This window comes from Plectropomus leopardus, chromosome 3, assembly GCF_008729295.1.
Source record: "Plectropomus leopardus isolate mb chromosome 3, YSFRI_Pleo_2.0, whole genome shotgun sequence".
Taxonomy (NCBI): domain Eukaryota; kingdom Metazoa; phylum Chordata; class Actinopteri; order Perciformes; family Serranidae; genus Plectropomus; species Plectropomus leopardus.
Window position 1 is genome coordinate 564204 of NC_056465.1, and position 24657 is coordinate 588860.

A 24657-nucleotide genomic window follows, 5' to 3' on the forward strand; every position below is an offset into this window, starting at 1 on the left:
TTGAATTGTTATCATATTGTGCTGTGAATCAGTGAAACATGTTCATTTCAATTCAATTTCATTTTATTCATAAAGCCCATTATCACAAAACACAGTTTGCCTCAGAGGGCTTTACAGCATATGACATCCCCCTGTCCTTAGACCCTCACATCGTCTAAGGAAAAACTCCCCCCAAAAACCCTTGTAACAGGGGAAAAAAATGGTAAAAACCTCAGGAAGAGCAACTGAGGAGGGATCCCTTATCCAGGACAGACAGACATGCAATAGATGTTGTAAATAACAAATTACAGTAATGACAAAGAGGAAAGAGAAAGAGAGAAAGAAAGAGAGAGAGAAAGAGAAAGGGGGAGAGAAGCACATTAATAATGGTAACAATATCATATCACATAACAATAGTTATAGAAGTAAAATTACTAAATGCACTCTATGATAGCATGTGATGTTACCTGCAAATATTGTAGGTGTTGATAAGAGTACCATGCGTATATGAGGCATGGCGCATGATAATGGCAGTAGAAGGTTGCGAACAGGATGTTCTATTGTTTTGTCAGAAGGTGGATACTAGAGAAAATGTAACAGGTGAAGCGACATTTTCATGACCATGGCCGTCATGAAAATGCCAGTCTGCAATGTCATGTTAAACGATAGGTTAGCTGGGCTGCCCCACTATTGTTCATAACAGGGTTTTGAAACAACTTTAACCACTGATCATCTTAGAAAGGACACCCCAAGTTAACACATTCTTTGTTTATGTTATATAATGTGCATTTGTATCACTTTCCGACCTATATATCACATCCCGGCCAAGAAAATGAACGGTTCGCTGACATTAGTGGCGCTGGCTGTTAGCTATGTTATAGGCTATAGAGTTGTGTAACTCCAGTGTTGATGTGAAGTCATAGTGTTTGCAGAGTTGCCTCATGCATTTGCCATGAGAGTCACGCAACTGAGCATCTTCACACTGTCACAAGCTAATCCTATTTCATATGGTGAAGTGAGTAAGAAAATGAGCAAATATTGATGGCTAAGGCACTTAGCGATGCTTGCAGACCGCATCACTGTCATGCTAAAATTATGTTTAGCACACCTATTTAATAATTATTTTGATCACTTTACAAAAAGCATTGTTGTGTTTTAAATAACAGGTCACTAACGCTTTTCCAACACATTCTTACCCTAAGTTTACACATATTGCTGCTTTCTCAGTGGACTTATGCACATGGTTAGGTGTAGAAAAAAAACATCACAGTCAGACAGGCAACACTGAACTCACGCATGAAAGTCCAGGATTTGTTTGGTGTGTCCCCCCCCCCACAACTCACATAAGTTCACATGTCAATTCACATAAGTTAAGCTTAAGATAGTCGTACTTCATCTTCTCTCACCCTGAAACGGGTGTGGTTTGGACGCAAATGCAGTACACTGGCACTCAGGAACAGTTGGTAATGACCTTTATTTTCTCCACAGTAAACAAGGTACGGAGCAGATAGAATAAACACAGAATAAAGTTTGTTCTCTCTGGGGCTCAGACGAAGGGAAGAGACGTAGCTTACTTCAGCCGAAGACGACGAGGAGGAAGCTCCGTGGCCCGAAGAGCCAGTTGTTCGTGCAGAGGTGCTGACGGGGAGAGAGCAAAGAGTGGTTGGGGACAGGGGGGGGGGGGGGTCGTAGCCAGATGATCAGTCCGCGAAGGCAGAGGCACCAATGGGGAGCAGGCAGGAGGATAGACAAGGCCAGGCAGAGGAGTCGTTACCAGCAGAGCAGTCAGATACCAGAAACGCTGAGACAGAGCACGAGGTCAGGGACAGAAGGCAGGTGAGTTTACCGGGAGGCAGACGAGGAGAGCAGGTCGGGAACAGGCAGAGTCAGCACCGGGAGATCAGACAGGAGATGAATGCTGGAAAGTCCCGCATGACACTGAAGAACAATCTGGCAATGAGTTAAAGTGCTGGAGAGGCTTATATGCAGGGCTGATTGTAATGAGCTGCAGCTGTGAGGCAGGTGAGCAGAGTTGGGCTGATGAGGTGGGCGTGGCTGGCAGGTAGAGTGGAGCAGAGGGAGGGAGAGTGGAAAAACACTGCAGCAGTGTGACGAGGGGAATGAGAGACAGGGGCTGTGACACACCCTCTCTGTCTCACTCAAACACACACACACACACGCTACACACACTCCCTTAAAGTTTGCAGGTCCAGGAGTTGATGAACACATGTTTTCAGCATCTCATGCATCTTTTATGTACATCTCCTGACATTACTAAATATTACAACTTTTTTTGCATTCACTTTCTGTAGAAGCACCTTTAAACGTCATGTTATCTTATGTAGAATTTTCTTAGTCCCTTTCTTGATAAGAAATTTAAGAAAAACTTATTGGATATTGGTGAATGTAGCCCAATGAAACAATAACTTTCTTTCCTGAATGTTTGTTTGGACCCTTTACTCTAAGACAAGGTGCAGAATAGAAAAAGACATACTTACTAGAAAGTTTAAGCTCTTACTGAGTTGTGAGTTATGCCACTTTCACACTGGGACACAAAGCAATGCGATTCTCTATAGAGCACTGCCAGCTTCCTTTTGGTGCCGATGTTAACTTATTGGGCTGTTCGAAACTGGACGGTGCAGGCAATGCTCTGGTTGTCTTGGGATCTGTATCAATAGTTTCGATGTCTTGTTAATATTTTCCACAAGCTGTGAATGATTCTGGCAGGAAAACACACTGAAAACTTAATAAAGTGTATATTAAATATGATCTGATTCTAATAAATAAAATCTGCATCAGATGTTTCCATATCTTTGTCAGTTATGTCTAAATAGAGAGCAAGACAAAGGAGCAGACACACACGGATAGAGCTCTACATGACGACAACAGAGTAGAGGGAGGGAAAAGCCAGGGGACTGCTGAGGGGCGGCTACATGACAACTGACATGTCAGGGTGCTTGCCGCACAGTGTGAACCCAGCATTAGACTGCAGTCTGGTTGTTTGGCAGTCTGCTCAGATGATTACTGAATGTCTACTTCCTACTGTAGTAAGAGAACCAGCAGCATTCCAGCGAGCTTATGCACAGATCAGTGATGCTTTCATGAAAATATCAAATATAAATTTCTCTATAGTTTAACCCTGATTTTTTTCTCAAAAAAGGAAGAAAATTAGATTACAGCAGTCATTGAGAAAGTACGTCTGTATACTGTAGCAGAAAAAAAACCTTCCATGCAATTTATTTATTTATTTGTTTTGTTTTGTTTTTTTGGTTTTTGCCTTTATTCTGATAGGACAGCTTAAGTGTGAAAGGGGGAGAGAGAGGGGATGACATGAACCTAAGGGCCAAGGCCAGAATTGAACCCGTGGCCGTTGCAGCAAGGACTTAGCCTCTGTACATGGGGCACCAGCTCTACCAACTGAGCTACTGGGCACCTCCCATGCAATTTAATATCTGATGGATCGGAACACTTTATAGGGTCTCATAAGAATACTTTACATGTTTCTAGACTTTTCAGGACACCCCACACAGGGAGGTACTGTTGCTACATGTAGAGACATTACTAGTTTACCTACATTTCCCAGCAGCATTCAGGTAGAGCAGCTTTTTTCAAAATCATCTAATGTTTCCAGTTGTGAACTATATCAGCAGGTTCTGAGACCAAAGGGTTTAAAATTAATTTATTTTATGACTGTGACATAATAATGACACTTCAAATTAATGACTGTGTTTATATATTATATTTATTATTAGTATTTGTTTCTTGATATGCCTCTCTGCCTCTAAATGCCTCCTCTAAAAATGTAGCTTTTTGGTGTCAATAAAGTGTATTGTGTGTGTGTGTGTGGGTGTGTGTGTGTATGTGTGTGTGTGTGTGTGTGTGTGTGTGTGTGTGTGTGTGTGCACCTGTGCTGTGAGGATAGGCTTATATATGGAGATATATGTGTTTCAATAATATCTGTGTGCAAATACATGAACAAATTCCACAAATAAAAAGTATATCTGTGAGTACATTAAATTCAATTAAAAATAAACTAGATTTAAACTCACTGTGCTGGACAGATGGACGGACAGATGGGCAGACGACCATCAAACATAATACCTCTAGCCTGGGCTATCACCGGCATGGAGGAATAATAAAACACATTTCTGAATATCTTTATAACATTTACAACTTTCAAACATGTATTTGTGAATCCAGTTTTTTATTTGGGAATCAAAAAAGGCATTTGTGAATATGCATTTCAGACACACAGAGTTCTAAGACAAACCTTCTGTGCACAGTAACACAGATATTTATCTACATTAGTAATGATCTACATTAGTAAAGATACATTAATAATTGTTCATTAATGACATTTGAAATGCTTTGTTACTTTTGCCCACCTGAAAGAAGGAATGAAAAATCAAAGGGAGGGGGTGGCTGGCCCTGAGATGGGGGAGCTGTGAAGCCCAGAGCTGTGCTGGAAGCTGCTCACAAGTATCCTCATGACTTTTCATACTTAAACAGAAATGTATGCAAAAGTATGTGCTAGATAATCTAATGTTGCATTGAACAAATAAACACACCGCACCATATTTATAGCAAAATAATAAAAGCATGTTACGCTTTTGCTCATAGAAAGACTGTGTGCTCTGAAATGCAATGGGAATTATGTCATCAGCAAGAGATTTCATGCTATCTGAAAATAGCCGCCTGGTACAAGTTTAAATTTTCCCTCAGAATTACAAATGGTTTGTCTCAAAACTCCAAATGTCTATTTGAATCACTAATAGAAACTGGATTCACAAAAACCTGTTTGAAAGTTGTTAGAAAGATATTCACAACTGCTTTTAATTTATTTGTACATTAATTTAATGTATTCACAGATGTGCTTTTTTGTGGAACTATTTGTATATTTGCAGATGTTTTATATTAGTCAAATGTTTGTGTGACTTTATACATCTTTTTTTTATATATATATTTGTGGTGTGATATTTACAGATTTCATATTAACACATAGTTTGTTTATCTGTTCACACAAATAATATTGAAAGAAATAAAAAATATCTCCAAACTTGTTGCCCTACGAGCTACTGTTTCCAAGACACTCTGCAGGAGTTCAAGAGTAAAAACAGCACCACTGAGGCAAAGTGAACACAATCCACCTCTGTGTGTGTGTGTGTGGGGGGGGGGGGGTTACTGCAGGACACCAGCAAGCCCTCCTATCTCACCGTTATCAGAAGCCATGAAGGTAACGTTGTAGAAGTTATTCTTGATATACGGAGACTCTCGGTCAAGGATGGCAATGGTGGAAATCCGACCATTAAGCGGGTCAATCTCCAGCCAGTTAGCAGGGTCGTACATCTTGGAGTACCTGGATTCAGTGAGAGAGGGACAGCATGAGAAAGCAGCACAGAGAGGCTTCTTTCTGTGCCGCACTGGCTGGAGGCCAAGCAGCTACTGGGAAGCTGATTCCTTTTTTTTTTTTTTTTCTCACTTGAAATTTTAATCTTTAATCTTTAACTGATTTAAATCAAAAATATGTTTGTCAGTGATGTTATGTGCTCTTATCTAGTAAACAACCCATGAGCAGAATGAAGCTTGGCAAATCTGTGACTTGCTGATATTATGTTTTTATCTTACAGATTGTTCCAGCCATGATTTAAACAACACCTAGTTAAGAAACACTGTGAATAAACAGGAAAATAACACTTTCGACAAAGGTGAGCACAGCCACCAAAAGCCACCATAAAATACACATGAATAGGGAATGTTGTCCATTTGGCATGATTTTCATTGGTGACACAAAAAGTTGAAAGCCACAGTTATGAATAAATGTGGAGCAGCACTAATGACAGAATACAAAGCAACAAAAAGCAGAATCAGAAAACAGAATGCTCTCCCTGGCCTGCTCTACAGTGCAAAATACACTCGCTTTACACGTGTGTGTGTGTGTGTGTGTGTGTGTGTGTGTGTGTGTGTGTGTGTGCGTGCGTGTGTGTATGTGCGCATTTGCATACACCATTGGCTGTTGCTAGGCTACAAAGTCTTCAGCACTACATTTAGAAACAAATAGTGGGATGTAAAAGAAAGAAGGATAGGTACAGAAAGCTGCGTGTGCTCTGCTTTGTTGTTGTTGAGCTGTTGGCTCAGTGTGCTGCAGCCTCTGGGAAGATATACATGTCCTCCAGACAAGATGTTTAGAGAAAGAAAAATCCAGCTTTTATCTTTGAATGGGGCTGCAACAGAGAACAGAATGCTGCCCCCACAAACAATCATCCTCCTCATCCAATGACATATTGCTGAATGTGTTCACATTAAACCTGCTCATCAGGAGAGCAGGAAATTTCAACACAATAACATATTTACATACTAATATTTCTAGGAAATACAAGATCCTCATGTCATGTGATGCACTTTAATCATATAGAACTTTGTTACATCCTCATGAAATATGTTTACTCAGATACAAATTTATTAGGGCAGTTACGTTTGTCTCTGTGTTGCCTCTGCACTCCAGCATGTTAAGAAAGTTGAGACATCTGATGACGGGGGCACATGCAGATGCAGCGGCCAGTAGCTCCTCAAATCTTTGCTACTTTTTGTTATATTTTTCTTTATTTTTTTCAACTCCATGGCCTGTGTGGGTCTTGGACTGAATGCAGCAGATGATGCGTGGATCTCCAGCAACGGCATGCGCCAAGTAGCCAGTTAGACCAGAGTAGAGAAACGAAACCCAAAGCACCGGACAAAGAGAGGGAGGAGAGCCGGCATTAGGGTGAGGATGACCCAACTCAGACCGAGAGCAATTCCTCTACCAAACCTTCTGGCTAATGTCTGGTTGCAGGGGAACAAAATGAATGAGATGCGATTAAGGCTCATTCAGCAACGGAAGATTGTTGAGAGCAGACAGGTCACAAGACTCCAGTAAGAGGAGAGGAGGAGGGCTTTGTGTCTATATAAATAATGCTTGGTGCTCAAACGCAGTTAAAGTGGATGGACAGTGCTTACCAGATGCTGAGTTCCTGGTGCTAAGATGTCGTCCATATTATCTGCCCAGAGAATTCACCAGTGTTTTTATTGTTGCTGTATATATTCACCCAGATGCAAATGAAAAAATGCACTGCAGGAATTGTATGATGCCATCAGCTTATTTTAATCAAAAAGACCTCAAATTTGTCTTATCTAAATTCCACCAGAGGAAGAAATATCCTGGACTATGTGTATACAAATATTCCTGGCAGCTACAAACCCTTCCACGCCCTCACTTTGGCCTGTCAGATCATATTTCTCTGCTCCTTCTGCCAACATATTTCCAGCTGATGAAAAAGTCAAACCAATAGTTAAAACTGTTAAAAGTATGAACAGATGAAGCCGAACCAGCTCTGAAAAGTCAGGTGACAAGGGGGCATACATAACCGCCAGAGCATGATTAAGAGCTGGCATCAAGGAGGCTAAGAGGAGACACCAGCAGAGACTAGAGAGAGGCCTCAACAACAACAACAGCACTAAAGTTATGCGGCAGGCAATTCAAAATATCACAGGCTACAAAAGCAGGAGTGCCCCCATTATGTGTGAGGCCTCGCTGCCGGGCGAGCTGAACACATTTTACACTCGCTTTGACCTCCTCAATAAGGCTGTGAAGTCTACTCTGCCTCCAGAGGACCAACCACTCTCAGTGACCACGGAGGATGTGAGCAAATTTCTGCTGAAAGTTGATAAACAAGGCTGCCGGTCCAGATTGCATTCCAGGACACATACTAAAAACTCATGCTGATCAGCTTGTTAATGTTATAACTGACATTTTAAACATCTCACTCTCACAAGAGACTGTTCCCTCTTGCTTCAAGACAGCCATCATCACTTCTGCACCTAAAAAGTCTGCTGTGTCTAGTCTTAATGACTACCACCCTGTGGCTCTTACTCCCATCCAGATGAAGTGCTTCAGGAAACTGGTTCTCCAGCACATCAAAGACAATATCCCTGCCAGCCTGGACCCTCACCAGTATGTTTTCAGGACCAACAGATTCACAGAGAACTCCATATCTACTGCTCTTCACTCAGTTGTCACTCACCTATAATAAGAACAGCTACATCAGGACGCTGTTTGTTGACTTCAGCTCAGCATTCAACACAATGTCACCCATAAAGCAGATTGGAAAACTTAACACTCTGGGCTTCAGTACAACAGTGCAACTGGATACTGGACTTTCTCACATGCAGACCCCAGAGAGTTCAGATTGGAACTCACACCTCCTCTGCATTAGTGCACAACAGAGCCCCCCAGGTCTGTGTGCTCACCCCCCTCCTGTTCACACTGTGCACCCATGACTGCACTTCCAGACATCAGGAGAACGCTATTGTGAAGTATGTGGATGACACCACCATCATCGGCCATATTTCAAACAGCGAGAGTTCATACTGAGAAGAAATCAACAATCTTGCAGAGTGGTGCACAGAGAACAACCTACTTCTCAACATCAGCCAAACCAACAAGCTGATTGTTGATTTTGAAAGGAAGGAGGGAAAGACACACACCCCTGTCTACATCAGTGGAGCAGGTGAACAACTATAAGTTCCTTGGAATTACCATCACTGAGAACCTATCTTGATCATTACACATCACCACCAAGGAAACCAAGGAAAGCTAAATTTCAGAACAAGATCCTGGTTAAACTCTACAGAGGAGAAATAGAAAGCATACTGACTGGAAACATCATGAACCGCCATAGTTCACGGCCCAGGACAGGAAGGCTCCACAGCGGGTGATTAAAGGACATGGTTTTCATCTACAGAGTATCAGTGACCTAGGTGAAGTGAGGTGCCTGCACAGAGCTCAAAGGGTACTGAAAAACAACACCTACCAACAGCACATTTGGAAAAAGATACAGAGGTATCTGCTGCTGAACCACCAGACTACAGAGCAGCTTTTTTCCTCAGACTGTGAGACTCATAAACTCCTTCTGCGACACCAAAAGATTTCTTCTTAAACTACGTTTTAGAAAAATGACAATGAAATTACCTTGTACCTATAGTGCATAGTTATAAGCACTCTTATTTGTAATGCTTTAAAAAAAAATCATAACTCGTTATGATGCCAGTATCTATCATGAATTATGAACATACCTATAATGTGTTATAGTGTGCATAAGTGATTATAAAATGACGATGGTGATGGTGTGTGATGACTATTGTTATAAAGTATTCTGAATATTTATAAATTCTTAAAAGTATATGCACACTATAAGACAGTATACGGATGTTCACAATTCATTACTGACATTGGCATCATAATGAGTTTTTTTTTACAAAGCATCATAAATACCTATGAGTGCTTATAACTATGATTATATAGCACTACAGAGGCTATTTACATTATATGTATGCTCATGCTGCATTATAATGCATTATAGACATGGGCTTCATAGAAAGTGTTACCCTTTTTTTAAAGTAGTTTTAAAAAATTAGAAATAAATCTGCCTTGTACAAAATATAATGATTTTAATGTTCTTAAAGCTTTAAATGGATATTTTGCCAGTTTTCAACTAGCTTTGTACGAAAACAATGTGGGTAGGATGTGTAGATGAACTGTTGTAAACCTTTTTCCATATAACCAGTGCCAAGAAATTCCACGTCATCTTGTTCTTCATAATTTGTAGACCAAACCATGAAAAAGCCAATAATTGGCTACGTGAATATGACAGTTAAGTGACATTCAGGGCTGGAACCTGATCACACCTGTAAAATTTTGGGCCAATCGCTCAATGCAAAGTTACAACAACTTCCTGTTTGGCGGTGAAGTCTGCATCGCCATGGCAACGGTGTTCAAGGAAAATCTATAATCTTCAAAAAGCCGGAATCGTGGTCTTGGATGTGCTGTTGCTGTGGTCCCGTCTGCAGCTGCGCCTGTGTTGTGGGCTCCTTCTCCATTATTATGAGTCATGCCTCCACCATTAATAAACACATGGGACGGTTATCAACTGTTATGATGCATTTATTTATTTTATGTCTATCACTATTACTATATGATATGTTGTTTTTACCATTATTGTGGAACATCTCTCCCCCCTCTCTCCCTCTCTCCCTCTGCCTCTCTATTCCTCGCTCTCTTTCTCTCTCTCTCTTTCCTTTATAAGATAAGATAAGATAAGATAATCCTTTATTAGTCCCACAGTGGGGAAATTTCCAACATTGCAGCAGCAAAGGGATAGCAAAATAGCAAGATAACTGTGCAAAATAAACTATATTAATAAATAAATAAGTACAAAAACGTGCAGGATGAAGATGAAGGAAATAAGCACAGAGGACGACATAAACAAACAATATATACAGTATTTACAACGCCAAGAAACTCAACAGTTAAATAAAGAATGTTCACAGTTGCATGGGTGAAAGTGAAATTGCACTTGTGGTATTAAGCTGTACAAGTGGAGTCAGTTATTGTTGTGTGTGGTCTACTGGGAGCAGTGCTGGTTGTACAGTCTGACTGTAGCAGGGAGGAAGGACCTGTGGTAACGCTCCTTCACACACTTGGGGTGAAGCAGTCTGTCACTGAAGGAGCTTTCCAGTGCAGTCAGGGTGTCATGCATGGGGTGGGAGTCGTTCTCCAGCATGGATGACAGCTTAGCCATCATCCTCCTTTCTCCCACCACCTGCACTGAGTCTAGGGGGCACCCCAGGACAGAGCTGGCCTTCTTGATAAGTTTGTCAAGTCTCTTCCTCTCAGCAGTCGTGATGCTGCTGCTCCAGCAGACCACTCCATAGTAGATGGCTGATGCCACTACAGAGTCAAAGAAGGTCATTATGTCATTACTGTAACTGAATTGTTTTTCATGACATGAATCCCACGTCTGTCCGTCCTGGAAGAGGGATCCCTCCTCAGTCGCATTTCCTGAGGTTTCTAACATTTTTTCTCCCAGACAAACTGTGATTTGTGATAATGGGTTATATATAAAACTGAATTGAATTGAAATTGTATCAAGGTCTTAAGGCTTTTCTTACCAACTTTGAGCTGAATGTGGTCAACCTTAAGGAGGTGCATGTCAAAGTCTAAAACATGTCATTTCCTTTTCCCAGTAGATGGCATTATGACTAAGACTATAACTCAGTTTAGCCATGCAGATCTCTTCAGGCTGGGGCTCTCATCAAGCATGAGAAGTTTGGGGCAGATTGGACAATGTATGACCAAGTTACAACAACTTCCTGTTTCATGGTGAGACAACAAAGTTTGAGATCTTGCCACGCCCGCACGGTGTAACGAAAACTCAGGCTTTTAATAACTTTTAATGGCAAAAGTGTCTACATGGTCCAGACAAAAATTTGAAGTCAACTGGTTTAAATCGGGCGGCACGGTGGCTTTATGGTTAGCACTGTTGCCTCACAGCAAGAGGGTCCCTGGTTCAAATCCCGGTTGGTATAGGGTTCGGTCCGGGCGGGGGCCCTTCTGTGCGGAGTTTGCATGTTCTCCCCGTGTCCGCGTGGGTTCTCTCCGGGGTCTCCGGCTTCCTCCCACAGTCCAAAGACATGCAGCTCAGGTTAATTGATGACTCTAAAATTGCCCTTAGGTGTGACTGTGAGTGTGTCTGGTTGTTCGTCTATGTGTCGGCCCTGCGATAGTCTGGCGAACTGTCCAGGGTGTACCCCGCCTTCCGCCCGATGACAGCTGGGATTGGCTCCAGCCCCCCCGCGACCCTTACGAGGACAAGCGGTTACAGAAAATGACTGACTTACTGGGTTAAATCTGTAGGAAGAGTACATCAAAGATGTACTCTTCCTACAGATTTAACCCAATTGATGTACCAGAAGATGTACCAGTAGGGGTTGCTGTAAGAATAAATAATTATTGTCATGTATATTTGTTCAGGACAGGACTATCATCCCACATGTGAAGTTTGGGACAAATTGGACAATGTACATTAGAGTTACAAGCACTTCCTGTTTCATGGCGAAACACGGAAGTTTGACGCTTGCCACGCCCAAACGACATGACCAAAACTCAAGCTTTTGATAGTGTTTAATGTCAAAGACATTTAAATGATGCTCTTTAAATCTAAGTCACGTTAAATCAACAGCTATGGATCTTAAAATGCATGTGTACTTGCCTTAAACCCAACAGAAAGTCAGCCATTTAATGTGAAATTTTGGTCCATTCAGGGGTCATATTTTTTTTTAAAACTCCCCCGAGACGTTCCATATGATTGAATTCAAATTTGGCCTTTACCATCTAAAGCCCTATGACATCAAAAGTTATCAAAAGCTTTAGTTTTTGTTACACCATGTGACAATGCATCAGTAATGTAGTAATGCATCAAACTTCCATGTTCACCATGAAACAGGAAGTGGTTCATTAAACCAAGGTACACGGTCCAATCAGCCCCACACTTTGCATGTTCCTGCCTACGTGACAATTTGGAATTTAAAATATTAGTCAGAGCACCACCTACTCACAATAGGAAATGACATATTTCACACTGTGATGTTCAACTTCTAGAAAGTCAACCTGATTGATCTCAAAATTGGGCAAAAAAGCCTTAAGACACTGATAATGGTTTATAGGAAATATTGTGATTTTTTGTTGAACAGTGTCCCCATGGTGGTGTGGCAAATTTTGGTGTTGTGCCATGACATCAAAACTGATGGAACTTGACACAAGATGGTCAGATCTTTACATAATTTCACACATTTGATGAGAGTCCAGGCCTGAAGACATCTCCAGTGCAATTTGGAATCATAGTCATAGCGCCTCCTACTGGTAACAGGAAGTTACACTTTTTTTTTTGTTCTCCTTTTAGAAGATTTACTTGATCAAGCTTAAAATAGTCTTAAGACTTTGATGATGCTAGGATATGAAGGTTTACGAATTTTCATCAAACAATGTTGCCATGGTGACACATTCTGCATCCACAAAACAGGAAGCTGTGTGTGAGGGGCTAAGGATGCTTGAATTCTCATGTAACTTGACACACACATTAGAGGTGCTAAAATGTGATATCTGATATGATGTTTTTGCGGTCTGGTTTTTGAGGTATGGGGGGCTCTGTAGCGCCCCCTGGAAATTTTCAACAAAGCAGCCCCCCTGGCACGTTAAACCTACAACTGCAAAACGTAAAATGCATGTGTAACATCCCTACAAACAAGACCAACGAAAAAGCCTCTTGGAGCCCTGCCCTAAACCCCACAGATAGTCAACCATTTTGAATTTAATGTGAAATTTTGGTCAATTTTTAGCCATTTTCAGGGGTCATACTTTTTCAAACTTCTCCTTGAGTTTCACCTTTGACATCAAAAGTTTTCAAAAACTTCAGTTTCCATCACATCGTGTAGACGTGGCAAGGCATCAAATTTCCATGTTTTGCTATGAAATAGGAAGTGGTTTATAACTCTGAGGTACATGGTCCAATCGACCCCAAATTTCACGCGTTGGATGACAGTCCAGCCCTGAACACATCTACATGACTAGAATTACTAATACTTAAAGTGCAACTTGCACAAGAGTGTCCCAAAATTCTTTATTTAAGGTCAGCCACAAAAATCTGTTATATAATATGTACTAAAGAAAATGTCACATTCCTTGTTTAGTACCTGCTGTCACATCTCCCACAGCTCATAAGCAGCTCCTTCCCTTATTTTACACCTCTTACTGCTGCAGCTCTGTTGTCACCTGGCTGTCACTCATCCCTCTCTCCCTCTGTCTTTGTATCATTCTGTCATATTGATTACTGTAATTTTATTATGTTGATCTGTTCTTTAAACATGACATCTATTGCTCGTCTGCCCATCCTGGAGGAAGGATCCCTCCTAAGTTGCTCTTCCTGAAGTTTCTACCAAATTTCTTTTCTATGAGGAGTTTTCCTTATCTGCTGTGAGGATTGAAGGACAGAGAGATATCGTATGCTGCAAAGCCCTCTGAGGCAAATTATGATTTGTTATAATGGCCTTTAAAAATAAAACTGACTTTAATTGATTAGTGTCTGACCAATCCAACATCATACCCCACACAGCAACTGGTGAACTGTATTGTCTTCATAGCTTTAACGTGCCCCTTCCTCACTCATACAAATCAATGCTCTCTCTCATACACATAAATTACTCAGTAGTTGAACTGATCAGGGGTCAGATTAATTAGACAGCAGCTCACTGAGCCTTCTGTGTGAGCACTTCTGTAGAAATGGCTCGAGCAGCTTTTCTCTGTTGCATAATGAGACAGAGTGACGACCAACAGCAGGGTTGGTTCAGCTACTTTGATCACAGGACAGGCGTGGCTCGCCCTGTAGAGGATATTTCCTGTGTAACATACTTACAGCTAGGAGGAGAAGACATTAGGTGTGCATTTTAGTGGATCCGATTTACTCCTTTCAAACATCTGGCTAGTAGGATTCTCCAACCTACTCTTGAGGTGGGCTTAACAATCAAATTTGAATTGGATTTACACTTAGCTTAGATTTGTATGATCTGCACAAGATGCATGAAGTGACTCAGTGTAAACAGGGTCAGCAATGGCTGGCCTTTTCCATTCTGACCTGTAGAACCACATTTCAAACTAGTATGCTTCCGCACAACAGTGAAGTTGCATTTACAGTTTACATTCATGTCTGTGAAAACATGGATGCTTCACACACATTTTCACCCTGGCAGTACAGAAGATGTCTACAATTAGCAGTTTCAAGGTGGGTGCACCTTGAATCTGGTTTATGAATGGTTCTCAAAAATGAAATGAATGCAACATCACCGTGACCTTGACCTTCAACCACCAAAATCTCATCAGTTCATCCTTGAGTCCTTGAGTGCCAAACTTGAAGAAATTCCCTCAAGGTGTTCATGAGATATCGCCTTCACAAGAATAAGACAAATGTAAGGCCAACATGACTTTGATCTTTGACCACCAAAATCTAATAAGTTCATCTTTTGAGTCCAAGAGAAGGTTTGTGCAAAATTTGAATTCCCTCATGATGTTGTTGAGATATTGCGTACACAGGAACGGACCAGACAGACGGACAACCTGAAAACATAAAAAACTTGTTTTTTTCCAGCATGGTCTGACCAACCCTATTTTATCCTTTATCCAACCCACCCACCAACATAAACCCAGTTCAGATCAAAGACGACAACAAAAAAGTTGAAACATGCCACTAATTTTAAATTGCCGGTCTACAACATTCTGAAAACCTGCCAGTTTACACCAGTGCAATGACTAGAGACAGTGTATCATCTTCATTGCAGCAACTCGCTGTACTTCTGTTCTGATTTCCAGCTTTACAAACATATTTTGTGGATAAATATGATTTAGCTTAGATTGTGATAGCAAGATACTTGCTACAATTGCCTCTCTTGTAGGCGGATGATGAAACAACAAAAACATGAACAAAACAGCCTGAGCTTCAGATGGTTGATACTTATGATTAATACAAAACAATAATTTAAATAACCATCAAAGGCTATGTGTGTGTGACATAAGCACATACAGCGACAACGACCCACCCTCTGACACCAACACACCTTTAGGATGGAGGCAAGCATATATGCCATCTGCAGTTGTTTTGTCTTGGCCAACTGAATTGGCTACAAGTAGATTTGCTGTTGAAACAGGTGATCTGCTCTACATTCTAAAACCAGCAACTGGCCATCTGACAAGCTGAGTTGCAGGTGACACCATCGGCCAGCTTGAGTCAAGCTAAGACGGGCCATTTCACACTTCTGCAACTTTCCCTTGTAACGTTCTAAAATGGTTCTGTCTTATTGCAAATCTTTGGTCTGAACTAGGCCTGAGGTTGCACAATGTGTCCTTTCAGCACACACTTCATCAGTTCATTATATATATTATATATATATATATATATATATATATATATATATATATATATATATATATATACATATATGTGTGTGTGTGTGTGTGTGTGTGTGTGTGTGTGTGTGTTGTGATCAAAAGAGAAAGAGGGTTATTCCAGATGAAGTTGACAAATGGTACAAATGGTACTCCAGAAATGTAATAGGCTTGTTTTTAGCCCCAATAACTCATTCATTCATTAATTTTCCATAACCTATCTATAAACAATGAAACCTCTACAGTCATGTCTTCCACCAGGTGTCTTACCGGACGGTTTGTCTCAAGAAGCGGTCCGGGTCTTGGGCAGTAAAGGTGGTAAGCAGAGACCCTGCAGGCAGACCCTCCTCTAACTTGATGGACTTGGGATTGGGGCTGAACTCTGGACTCTCATTGATGTCCAAGATTCGTACGGAGACAGTTGCTGTGGACTGACGAGGCAGGTGGATGCCACGGGCCAGCGTGACCTCGTTCTCTGCCTCCACCGTCAGCATGAAGGACCGAGTCAGCTCAAAATCTATGGGCTGGACAGGAAAAGAGAGGGAGAAAATGATAGAGACATGACACACCAGATCTCCATAACATGCCCAAAACATAATTCAGGCTCACTGGCCCCCATTTATGAAACCAACATACGACCAAAAACTGGGTGCACAGTCATTACCTTGCAAAGATCAGCATTTATAAATTTGGACATGAGCTGAGACTATGATCAAATCTCATGTCGCAACCAAAGTGTATGCAAGGTTAGTTGATTTTAAGTACAAATCTGGGTTTGGGAATTGTTATGGGACCACATGAGGACCACACAAGTATTGTCACATATTAATCACCAAAAATGTATAGCCTATAAGAAAACATTATTTATTATTATTGTAAAAGCATAGATCTCCAAACACTGGCTCTGTGGACTGGCTCTATGGGAGTGGCTCTGTTTGACTGGCTCTGTGGATTGGCTCTGTGGGACTGGCTCTGTGTAGACTGGCTGTGTGGACTGGCTGTTTGGACAGGCTCTGTGGGATTGGTTCTGCTGACTGGTGGTGTGGACTGGCTCTGTGGACTGCCTCTGTGGGACTGGCTCTGTGGCACTGACAGTGTTGAATGGCTCTGTGGAGCTGGCTCTGTGTGACTGTTTCTGTAGGAATTGCTCTGTGAGACAGGATCTGTCGAGCTGGCTGTGCGTGACTGGATCTTTGGGATTGGCTCTGTGTGGACTGTCTGTGTGGACTCGCTCTGTGGGACTGAGTCTGTGGGAATGGCTCTATGGACTGGCTCTGTGACACTGGATCTGTGACACTGGATCTGTGTGTGTACTGGCTCTGTGGACTGCCCCTGTGGGACTGGTTGTTTGGGAGTGCCTCTATGGACTGGCTCTGTGACACTGGATCTGTGTGTACTGGCTCTGTGGACTGCCCCTGTGGGACTGGTTGTTTGGGAATGCCTCTATGGACTGGCTCTGTGACACTGGATCTGTGTGTACTGGCTCTGTGGACTGCCCCTGTGGGACTGGTTGTTTGGGAGTGCCTCTGTCTGGACTGGCTCTGTGTGGACTGGCTCTGTGGACCGCCTCTGTGGGACTGGTTCTTTGGGAGTGCCTCTGTCTGGACTGGCTCAGTGTGGACTGGCTCTGTGAGACTGGCTGTGTGGGACTGGCTCTGTGGGACTGGATCTGTGGAGCTGGCTTTGTGGGAGTGGCTCTGTGAGACAAGATCTGTAGAGCTGGCTGTGTGTGCACTAGCTCTGTGGGACTGTCTCTGTGGGACTGGCAGTGAGGACTGGCTCTGTGTGGACTGACTCTGTGGGAGTGGTTCTGTTGGTTTTGCTCTGTGGCACTGGCACTTTGGGGCTGGCTCTCTCGGACTGACTCTGTGTGGACTGGGTCTGTGGATTAGATCTGTGTGGACTAGCTCTGTGGACTGCTTCTGTGGGACTACTTCTTTGGGACTGGCTCAGTGGGACTGTCTCTGTGGGGATGGCTCTGAGGGACTGTGTCTTTGGGGTTGGCTCTGTGGCAGTGGCTTTTGTGACTGGCTCTGTATGACGGGATCTGTTGAGCTGGCTCTGTGAAACTGGCTCTGTGTGAATGATGGTGTGTACTGGCTCTGTGGGACTGACTCTATGACTGGATCTGTGGAGCTGGCTCTGTGTGACTGTGGGAATGGCTCTGAGGGACAGGATCTTTGGGGGTGGCTCTGTGGGAGTGGCTTTTGGGACTGGCTCTGTGTGAGGGGATCTGTGGGCCTGGGTCTGTGGGAGTGGCTCTGTAGGACTTGCTATTTGTGGACTATGTGATTATATATGTGAATGCAGCTCCCAGCTAAAGGTTACAGGCAACAACAAGGTTAAAAACATGACACTAGTGACATTTTTTTAAAATAACTTGGTATATTGGGGCTTCAGGACACTGATAACTTCGGAAGAGCAGTATGGAGACATTTTGTGGATTTATTATATATATTTTTTTAAGGTTTGAGTTCAGGTCACCATTTGCGTCAATTTTTGGGAGGATTGAAAGAAAGAAAAAGAAAGAAACGAACAAAAATTAGCAGATTAAAACACAATGGAAGGGCTCTGATTCCTCATTTGGAATCCAGGCACTGCTCACATGCTCTCAGGCAAACTATTAGCTTCAAACTGTACAGAATAGGAGAAAACATCTCGACCACTCAGACGATGACTGAGTGGTCTGAGTCTGACTGAGTCACAACACTCTAACGACACTCTGATGTTAGCGGTAACTTCTTCCATTTTTCATCAACTACAAAAATCTAAACGCAAAAAACAGCACTCTGTGCAGAATAATGAGTTATTGTGTTTTCTGCAAGTCAAAAATGTTATCATATCATGGGATTTGTCATGGTGTATACCTGCCTGCCCTCTCCTCCTCCTCTGCTGCCAGTATTTTTCCACTCACCCTCCCTCTGCTCACTCCACCTGCAAACCACGCCCACCTCCTCAGCCTGCTCACCACACAGCTGCAACTGATCACCAATCAACCATGCATATAAGCCACTCCAGCACACTCACTCTCTGCCAGATTGTTCTTCAGCACTATGCGAGACTCTCCAGCGATATTCTGCCAGATCTTCCGACGCCGACTCTGCCTGTCCCCGACATTCCCTCCTCGCCTGACTCCTCGTGTACCTACCTGCCTTCCTTCCGTCCCTGACCACGTGCTCTGTTTCGGCGCTTCGGAATCCTGACTGCTCTCCTGGTTACGTCTCCTCCACCTGGCTTCGACGATCCATTTGCTCTCTCCTCATCGGTGCTGCTGCCTTCTCGGACTGCTTCACGGTTACGGAACTCCTGCCTGCCCTCGACTATCCCTGTGCTCAATCGACGACACTCAGTCACCACGTGTTGTCGGCTCGACGGGCTACGGGGTCTCCTGCTCTCCAGCTGCAGCAACTGCAAGGTTCGTGTCATCTCTTCGTGGGATTCCAAAGACTGTGTTTGGGCTCCCAGCCCGAAGAACGAACTTTCCACACCATTGACTCTGAGCATTATTGACTTTGATTGTGTTGGGTTAAATAAAGTTTATTACCAACCGTCCCTGAGCATCCGAGTACTGCATCTGGGTCCAACACTCACCCGGTACAGGATTTTAGTTACAATGATATTTTAATTGTTTTACATATTTTGAATGATTTTGTTTCTACAAAAAGCAATACACCAAAACATATCCCACTTATTTTCAAAGGCTGTGCTGATATGACCAATGTGCAGACCATTGTAAAGGTGGTAGTGAGCAGTAAGGGTAGGAGGCAAGGTAGATATGGTGGATTTGTCACAAAACACAGGACTCTCCTCCAAGACCACTGTTCAGAACTGTGTGAACTTTGAGTGACGTTTGAGTTATTTTAAGGTGCCTCCCCACCATATTTCTAAACCTAACTGTGAACAGTAACATCACTAGCCGAAAACTTACCTCCATAACTTCACATTAGTAAAGTAACTTCTATGTTAAGGACTTAACGTCATTTAGAGTTGTTAACTCTCTATCATACGAACTGTTGGATGAGGATACATTGCACATAGATAAGTTTATATAAAAAATAACAGATAACTTTCCAAAGGGTATCTGTGCATGTAAGCAAACTGAGTATCTTATTTTGTCATTGTCATCTAAGATATGTATATCACCAGAAACGTATGCTAAGCAAAATATGAAAATCGGCTGTGGTTGCCTGTGTTTCTAAATGTAGTTTTGTCTTTGTGCTTCAGAGTTGTGGGATCTTTGTGTGTGTGTGTGTGTGTGTGTGTGTGTGTGTGTGCAGGGGTTGAATTTTATCTAGATTTGTGGAGGCAAACATGCTGAAATCAACAAGTCACGTAGCTATATAATGGATCACATTTTTATTATTAAATCTTTTTCTAATTTTGATTTTAGTATAAATAATTTTTTTTTTTTTTTTTGAGACTGAGATTTTACAGTTAGGGAGCTGTCATCTTTTCTGCGTCTTATTTTGAGGTTCTGCAGGGCCTGTATTGTTCTATTTGAGGATTACACCCATGCAAAGACATATATATATATTATATATATATATATATATATATATATATATATATAATTTTGTTTTTATTTCGGTACCCCACATTATCCATCCCCATTTATGGCAGATGCCCTACCTTTATACAGCGACTCAACCACACTCATACAATCACACACATTGATACTGTATCTGTCATTATTTTCTGCAATTGCCTTTCCCTTTTATTATCTTACTCAAGGGCAAAATAAATATTCTTCCTAATCTGAATTTTGAGTCATGGAGCCACTTAAGGTCATAATTTACAATATCAAAGGTCTCAGTAGTCCTAAAGAGGAAGAAAATCCACAATCAATTGTTTGATAAGAGCCGCAAGGGTCAGATAGCACGGCTGCTAGAGACCCACCTGTCAGACATTGCAGAAAAACCTTTGGCAAGATAATGTATTTGACTCATCATACTAATCAGGTAGAAAGTGAGGAGTTTATATTCTGATAGTCAGTTTTAGTTAATTAACTAACACCATGTATAGTCCGCAAAGATTTTGAGGGGAGATCTTTTCTGGTAAATGGATCTATTGGCAGAATACAAGTAGTTTTTTTAATGAACATATGGGAACGACTGTGAGGAGATGAACTGACAAGGCAAAGTTGGAGTTTCAGGCCTGCTTTGACTGCACTGATTAGAGTGGTTTTGAATATTCTATTACAGACCTGGATGAACCTATTAACACAGTGATATCATATATCAGTCAGGACACGTGTTTGCTGACACACAACAACAATAAACCCTGGCTTATGCAAAACAGCTTTGTCAGGCCGAGAAGGAGGCTACAGGAGTGGGGACTGACTCCTGTGCTAACAACCCAGAAACACACTGACAAAGGAGATCAGAGGAGCAAAGAGAAGCGCTACTGAACAGCAGAGGAGAGGGTGGAAAAGGTAAACATTCCATTATCAGATCCCCAAAGAGGACAGCGCAGCAGAGGTTATTTGGAACACTGCTATGTACATCATAAGTGACTTTGACACTTCATTCCATGCCATTACAAGCAAAGTTGGGCAGAGTAGTGAGGATTAAGACCCTTCTGTGTGCCAACCATTGACCAAATTGAAGTAATCCAGAGAGCTTATTCTTTAATTTCAAAATAACGTAAAACACCTGAACACTGTATATGCTGCCACTTTGCTTCCTAACTTTCCCCTTCTTGATCTCCTGGATGCAGTTTACAAGAGTTACTAGTATTTTTTATGTTAATGTATATTTAAGGTGTATTAAGTTATTTTTTAATCTTATAAGAATTTTCTATACTATAAATTACATTTAGACTGTACTAGATGGCTGTTAGAGACTATCAGTCTCACATCAAAACAGTGCATACCTCTGTGTTCTGAATGTTGCAAGCATGTCTGAACAGTGTTCTGTTTTCACAGCTCACACTTAGTTTATATCGTATAGTACTGGACTACATAAGAGTAACAAACCTTCAAAGGTCACATTACTTAAAGCTTTGAATGGATCACTTGAGATATGGTTAGAGCAATGTTGCAGAGACCAAATCCCACCTTGACCACAGTGAGCAGACCTTCATTGGTGGTGGGGTCAGTGGGAATGGAGAAGCGTCCAGTGGGGTCTCCAGCAATGATGCGGTACACAGCACTCCAGGCTGAAGTGTGAGGCTGGTCCTTATCTGTCACAGTCAGGTTGGCAACGATCACATTCACCCTGTTCTCATGAACCTCCCCAAAGAACTGAAAAAGAAAGAAAAAGAGCCAGAGTTGTAAATGCTCTGCAGCATTTTAAACACCAATGTGTCCCTTTAGAATTTAATAGCAATACATTGACATCTTGGGGAAAATGACTGTTAACAATTAAACCAAATTGAAGATGATTGCATCTATCTCACACTGAAACTAAATGCCTCTTTGTCCCAGAATAAAAATAAAACAAAGCATCTTCTTACCCAACCTGCTCTGCTTTACTGAGGAAGATAACATTTTGGACATTTCTTTGGCTTTTCACTCCTCTGACCTCTGTCACTGACAATTAAAGCTTGAAGGGCTTTAGTGTCATTTAGAGGAACATTGTCCCATCGCTGTTTGCTGTTTTACAGCCATTAAATTTCCTCTGTGATCATTTTTTAGCACCACTGCAGCCATACAAATGAGCAAAAGCAAAACATGTCCCATTAGGATTTGGGGACCTCTAGTTCATAGTCTGTATAGATGTTCCTCTGCATTATCCCAACCACTTGGCTCTGCTGTCACAGCTCACATCTTACCCCCTGCTACTACTGGCTTGTCTTAAAGGCCTGTTTGTACAGCCTGCACTGAGGGTCCTGTCTGCTGTGGTAGACTCCTGCCTCTATGGATCTGGTGCTCAGGGCCTGTTCTTGAGCTGCCATGCATCTGTGCAGTCCTTTTAGCCGGCCTTTTCCTAGCAACTGGTAGGATTTTGAAGCCAGTCACTTCCTCTATCTGCCACTGATATATCCCATGGAGGAGTTGGTCTTGATGGTGATATTTTCTCTTCCTTCTCATTCCCCTCTTTCTTCTGTTGCCTGAGGCCCTCTCCGAGCAGGTCATCCCACAGAGCCATCTTCCTGATGCTTCTTGTTTCATCCTGAATTGGGACTCTGACACTCTCTAGTCCTTGCCCTCCTTTTTTTCGCTGCTTGTAGAGTCTAAAAGGCTGAGCTTTGGATGGAACCCTTGATGTATTGCTCTGAGTTTGTGTGTCTTGATCAGAGGCATCCATGTGACTATCTCAGCTGGGTATCTGATGACTGGTAGGGTGTACATGTTGATGACTTGGGTCTTTTTCCTCCACTTGACCTGGCTTCTTAGCTCTTGTCTTACCCTTTGAAAGTATTTTGTCTGTGGCTGACCTCCTTGCGTCCTCATCATGGCTCCCATTGGCCTGTGAGATTCCCAGGCACTTGTAGCTGTCCTGTATGTCTGCTATCCTGCTTCTAGTAGCTGTACCCCCTCAGTTCTGATCACCTATCCTTTATTTGTCACCATACAGCCAAACTTACCCAGTCTGAATGATATCCCGATGTCCTGCTGTGGACCCTGGTAAGGTGGATCAGTGAGTCGTTGTCTCACTCACTCCTGACATACAGCTTGAAGTCATCCATGTACAGGATGTGATGGTTGCTCCACGTCTGAATCTGTACCCATAGCCACTCTTTGAGATGATTTGATTGAGGGGATTCAGGCTGATGGAGAACAGCAGCGGGGACAGTTCATCACCTTGGCCGCACTTGATGGTGACATGTACGATGGCCTAGGAATTGGCTTCCAGTTTTCTACGGCAACAATAAGTTCCTAATGAATTTTATCGCTGTACTGTTATTCTTGTATTGTGCCAGGCCCTCCAGTATCCACGTGTTTGGTATTGAGTTGACAATCAAGGTGGTGTTCAGGTTGGTCTGCCTAGTCTCAGAGCCTTGGGTCTGTGGACCCTTATTTGCCCAGTGGTTCATACCCACAATCTGCTGTTGAAAAGGCTGTGTCACCATCCACTATTGTACAGTGTATTATGCGCATGTATGATGTGTATGTTTAGCATGTATAGAAAATTCTCAATAGTAAACAAGCAGGTGACAAAGTGACTGCACATATGACTTGAAAAGCCAATAGTAAATATCAATTAATAGTTATAGTACAGTTTATTTTCTCTGGGAGCTTTGACTAGCAGGTAGAGGAAGCCTGAGGAAGATAAACATATTGGACGTTTCTTTAGCTTTTCACTCCTCCACCATGTGCTACTGCCAATAAACGCTTAGAGAGCTCCAGTGTCGTTTGCTGTTTTAGAGCCATTACAATTCCCTTGTGTGTGTGTGTGTGTGTGTGTGTGTGTGTGTGCGTGTGTGTGTGTGTGTGTGTTTGTGTGTGTGTGTGTGGACCTACTGCATCTGTGGTGAATTCAGGGGGATTGTCGTTGACATCAGTGATTCTGATGACAGTGGTGGCAGTGTTTGACAGGCCATAGGTGGGGTTTCCCTCCATGTCTGTACCCTGGATGATCAGGGTGTACTGGGTGACTTTCTGGAAATGGAGTACAATGGGGGTCAACAGCTGGACAGATGGTCTACAGGGACCTCATTACAGAAATGTCCTAAGTCTGAAATCTTGAGTGACATTTAGGATTTTTGGTATGAGAGAAACATCTTTCCTAAATGCATATTTGGGGAAAACATCCTAGTTTGTCTTAGGACAGAAATTTAGCCCTAACTAAGGGCATATACTTGCTTCATATCTACGTTCTAATAGATATGAAGCAACAGCTACACCAAAATATAATGACTAAAAGGCTACTTAAACTATATGATTTAAACTCCATGATTTAATTGGGATCAACTGCCAAAAAGTAAAACAA

At 42.2% G+C, this 24657-nt stretch overlaps 1 protein-coding gene across 1 annotated transcript in view; it reads right to left on the bottom strand.

Moving 5' to 3' along the window:
• Window positions 1-24657, bottom strand: part of LOC121962420 (cadherin-2-like) — a 190061-nt gene that overhangs the window by 57908 nt on the left and 107496 nt on the right. Inside the window, exons 8-11 of the mRNA XM_042512679.1 lie at window positions 24189-24326; window positions 21840-22025; window positions 16055-16308; window positions 5193-5335 (exon numbers count right to left, since the gene is read on the bottom strand). Coding sequence (XP_042368613.1) covers window positions 5193-5335; window positions 16055-16308; window positions 21840-22025; window positions 24189-24326 — 721 coding nt within the window. The remainder of the gene's footprint in view (window positions 1-5192; window positions 5336-16054; window positions 16309-21839; window positions 22026-24188; window positions 24327-24657) is intronic.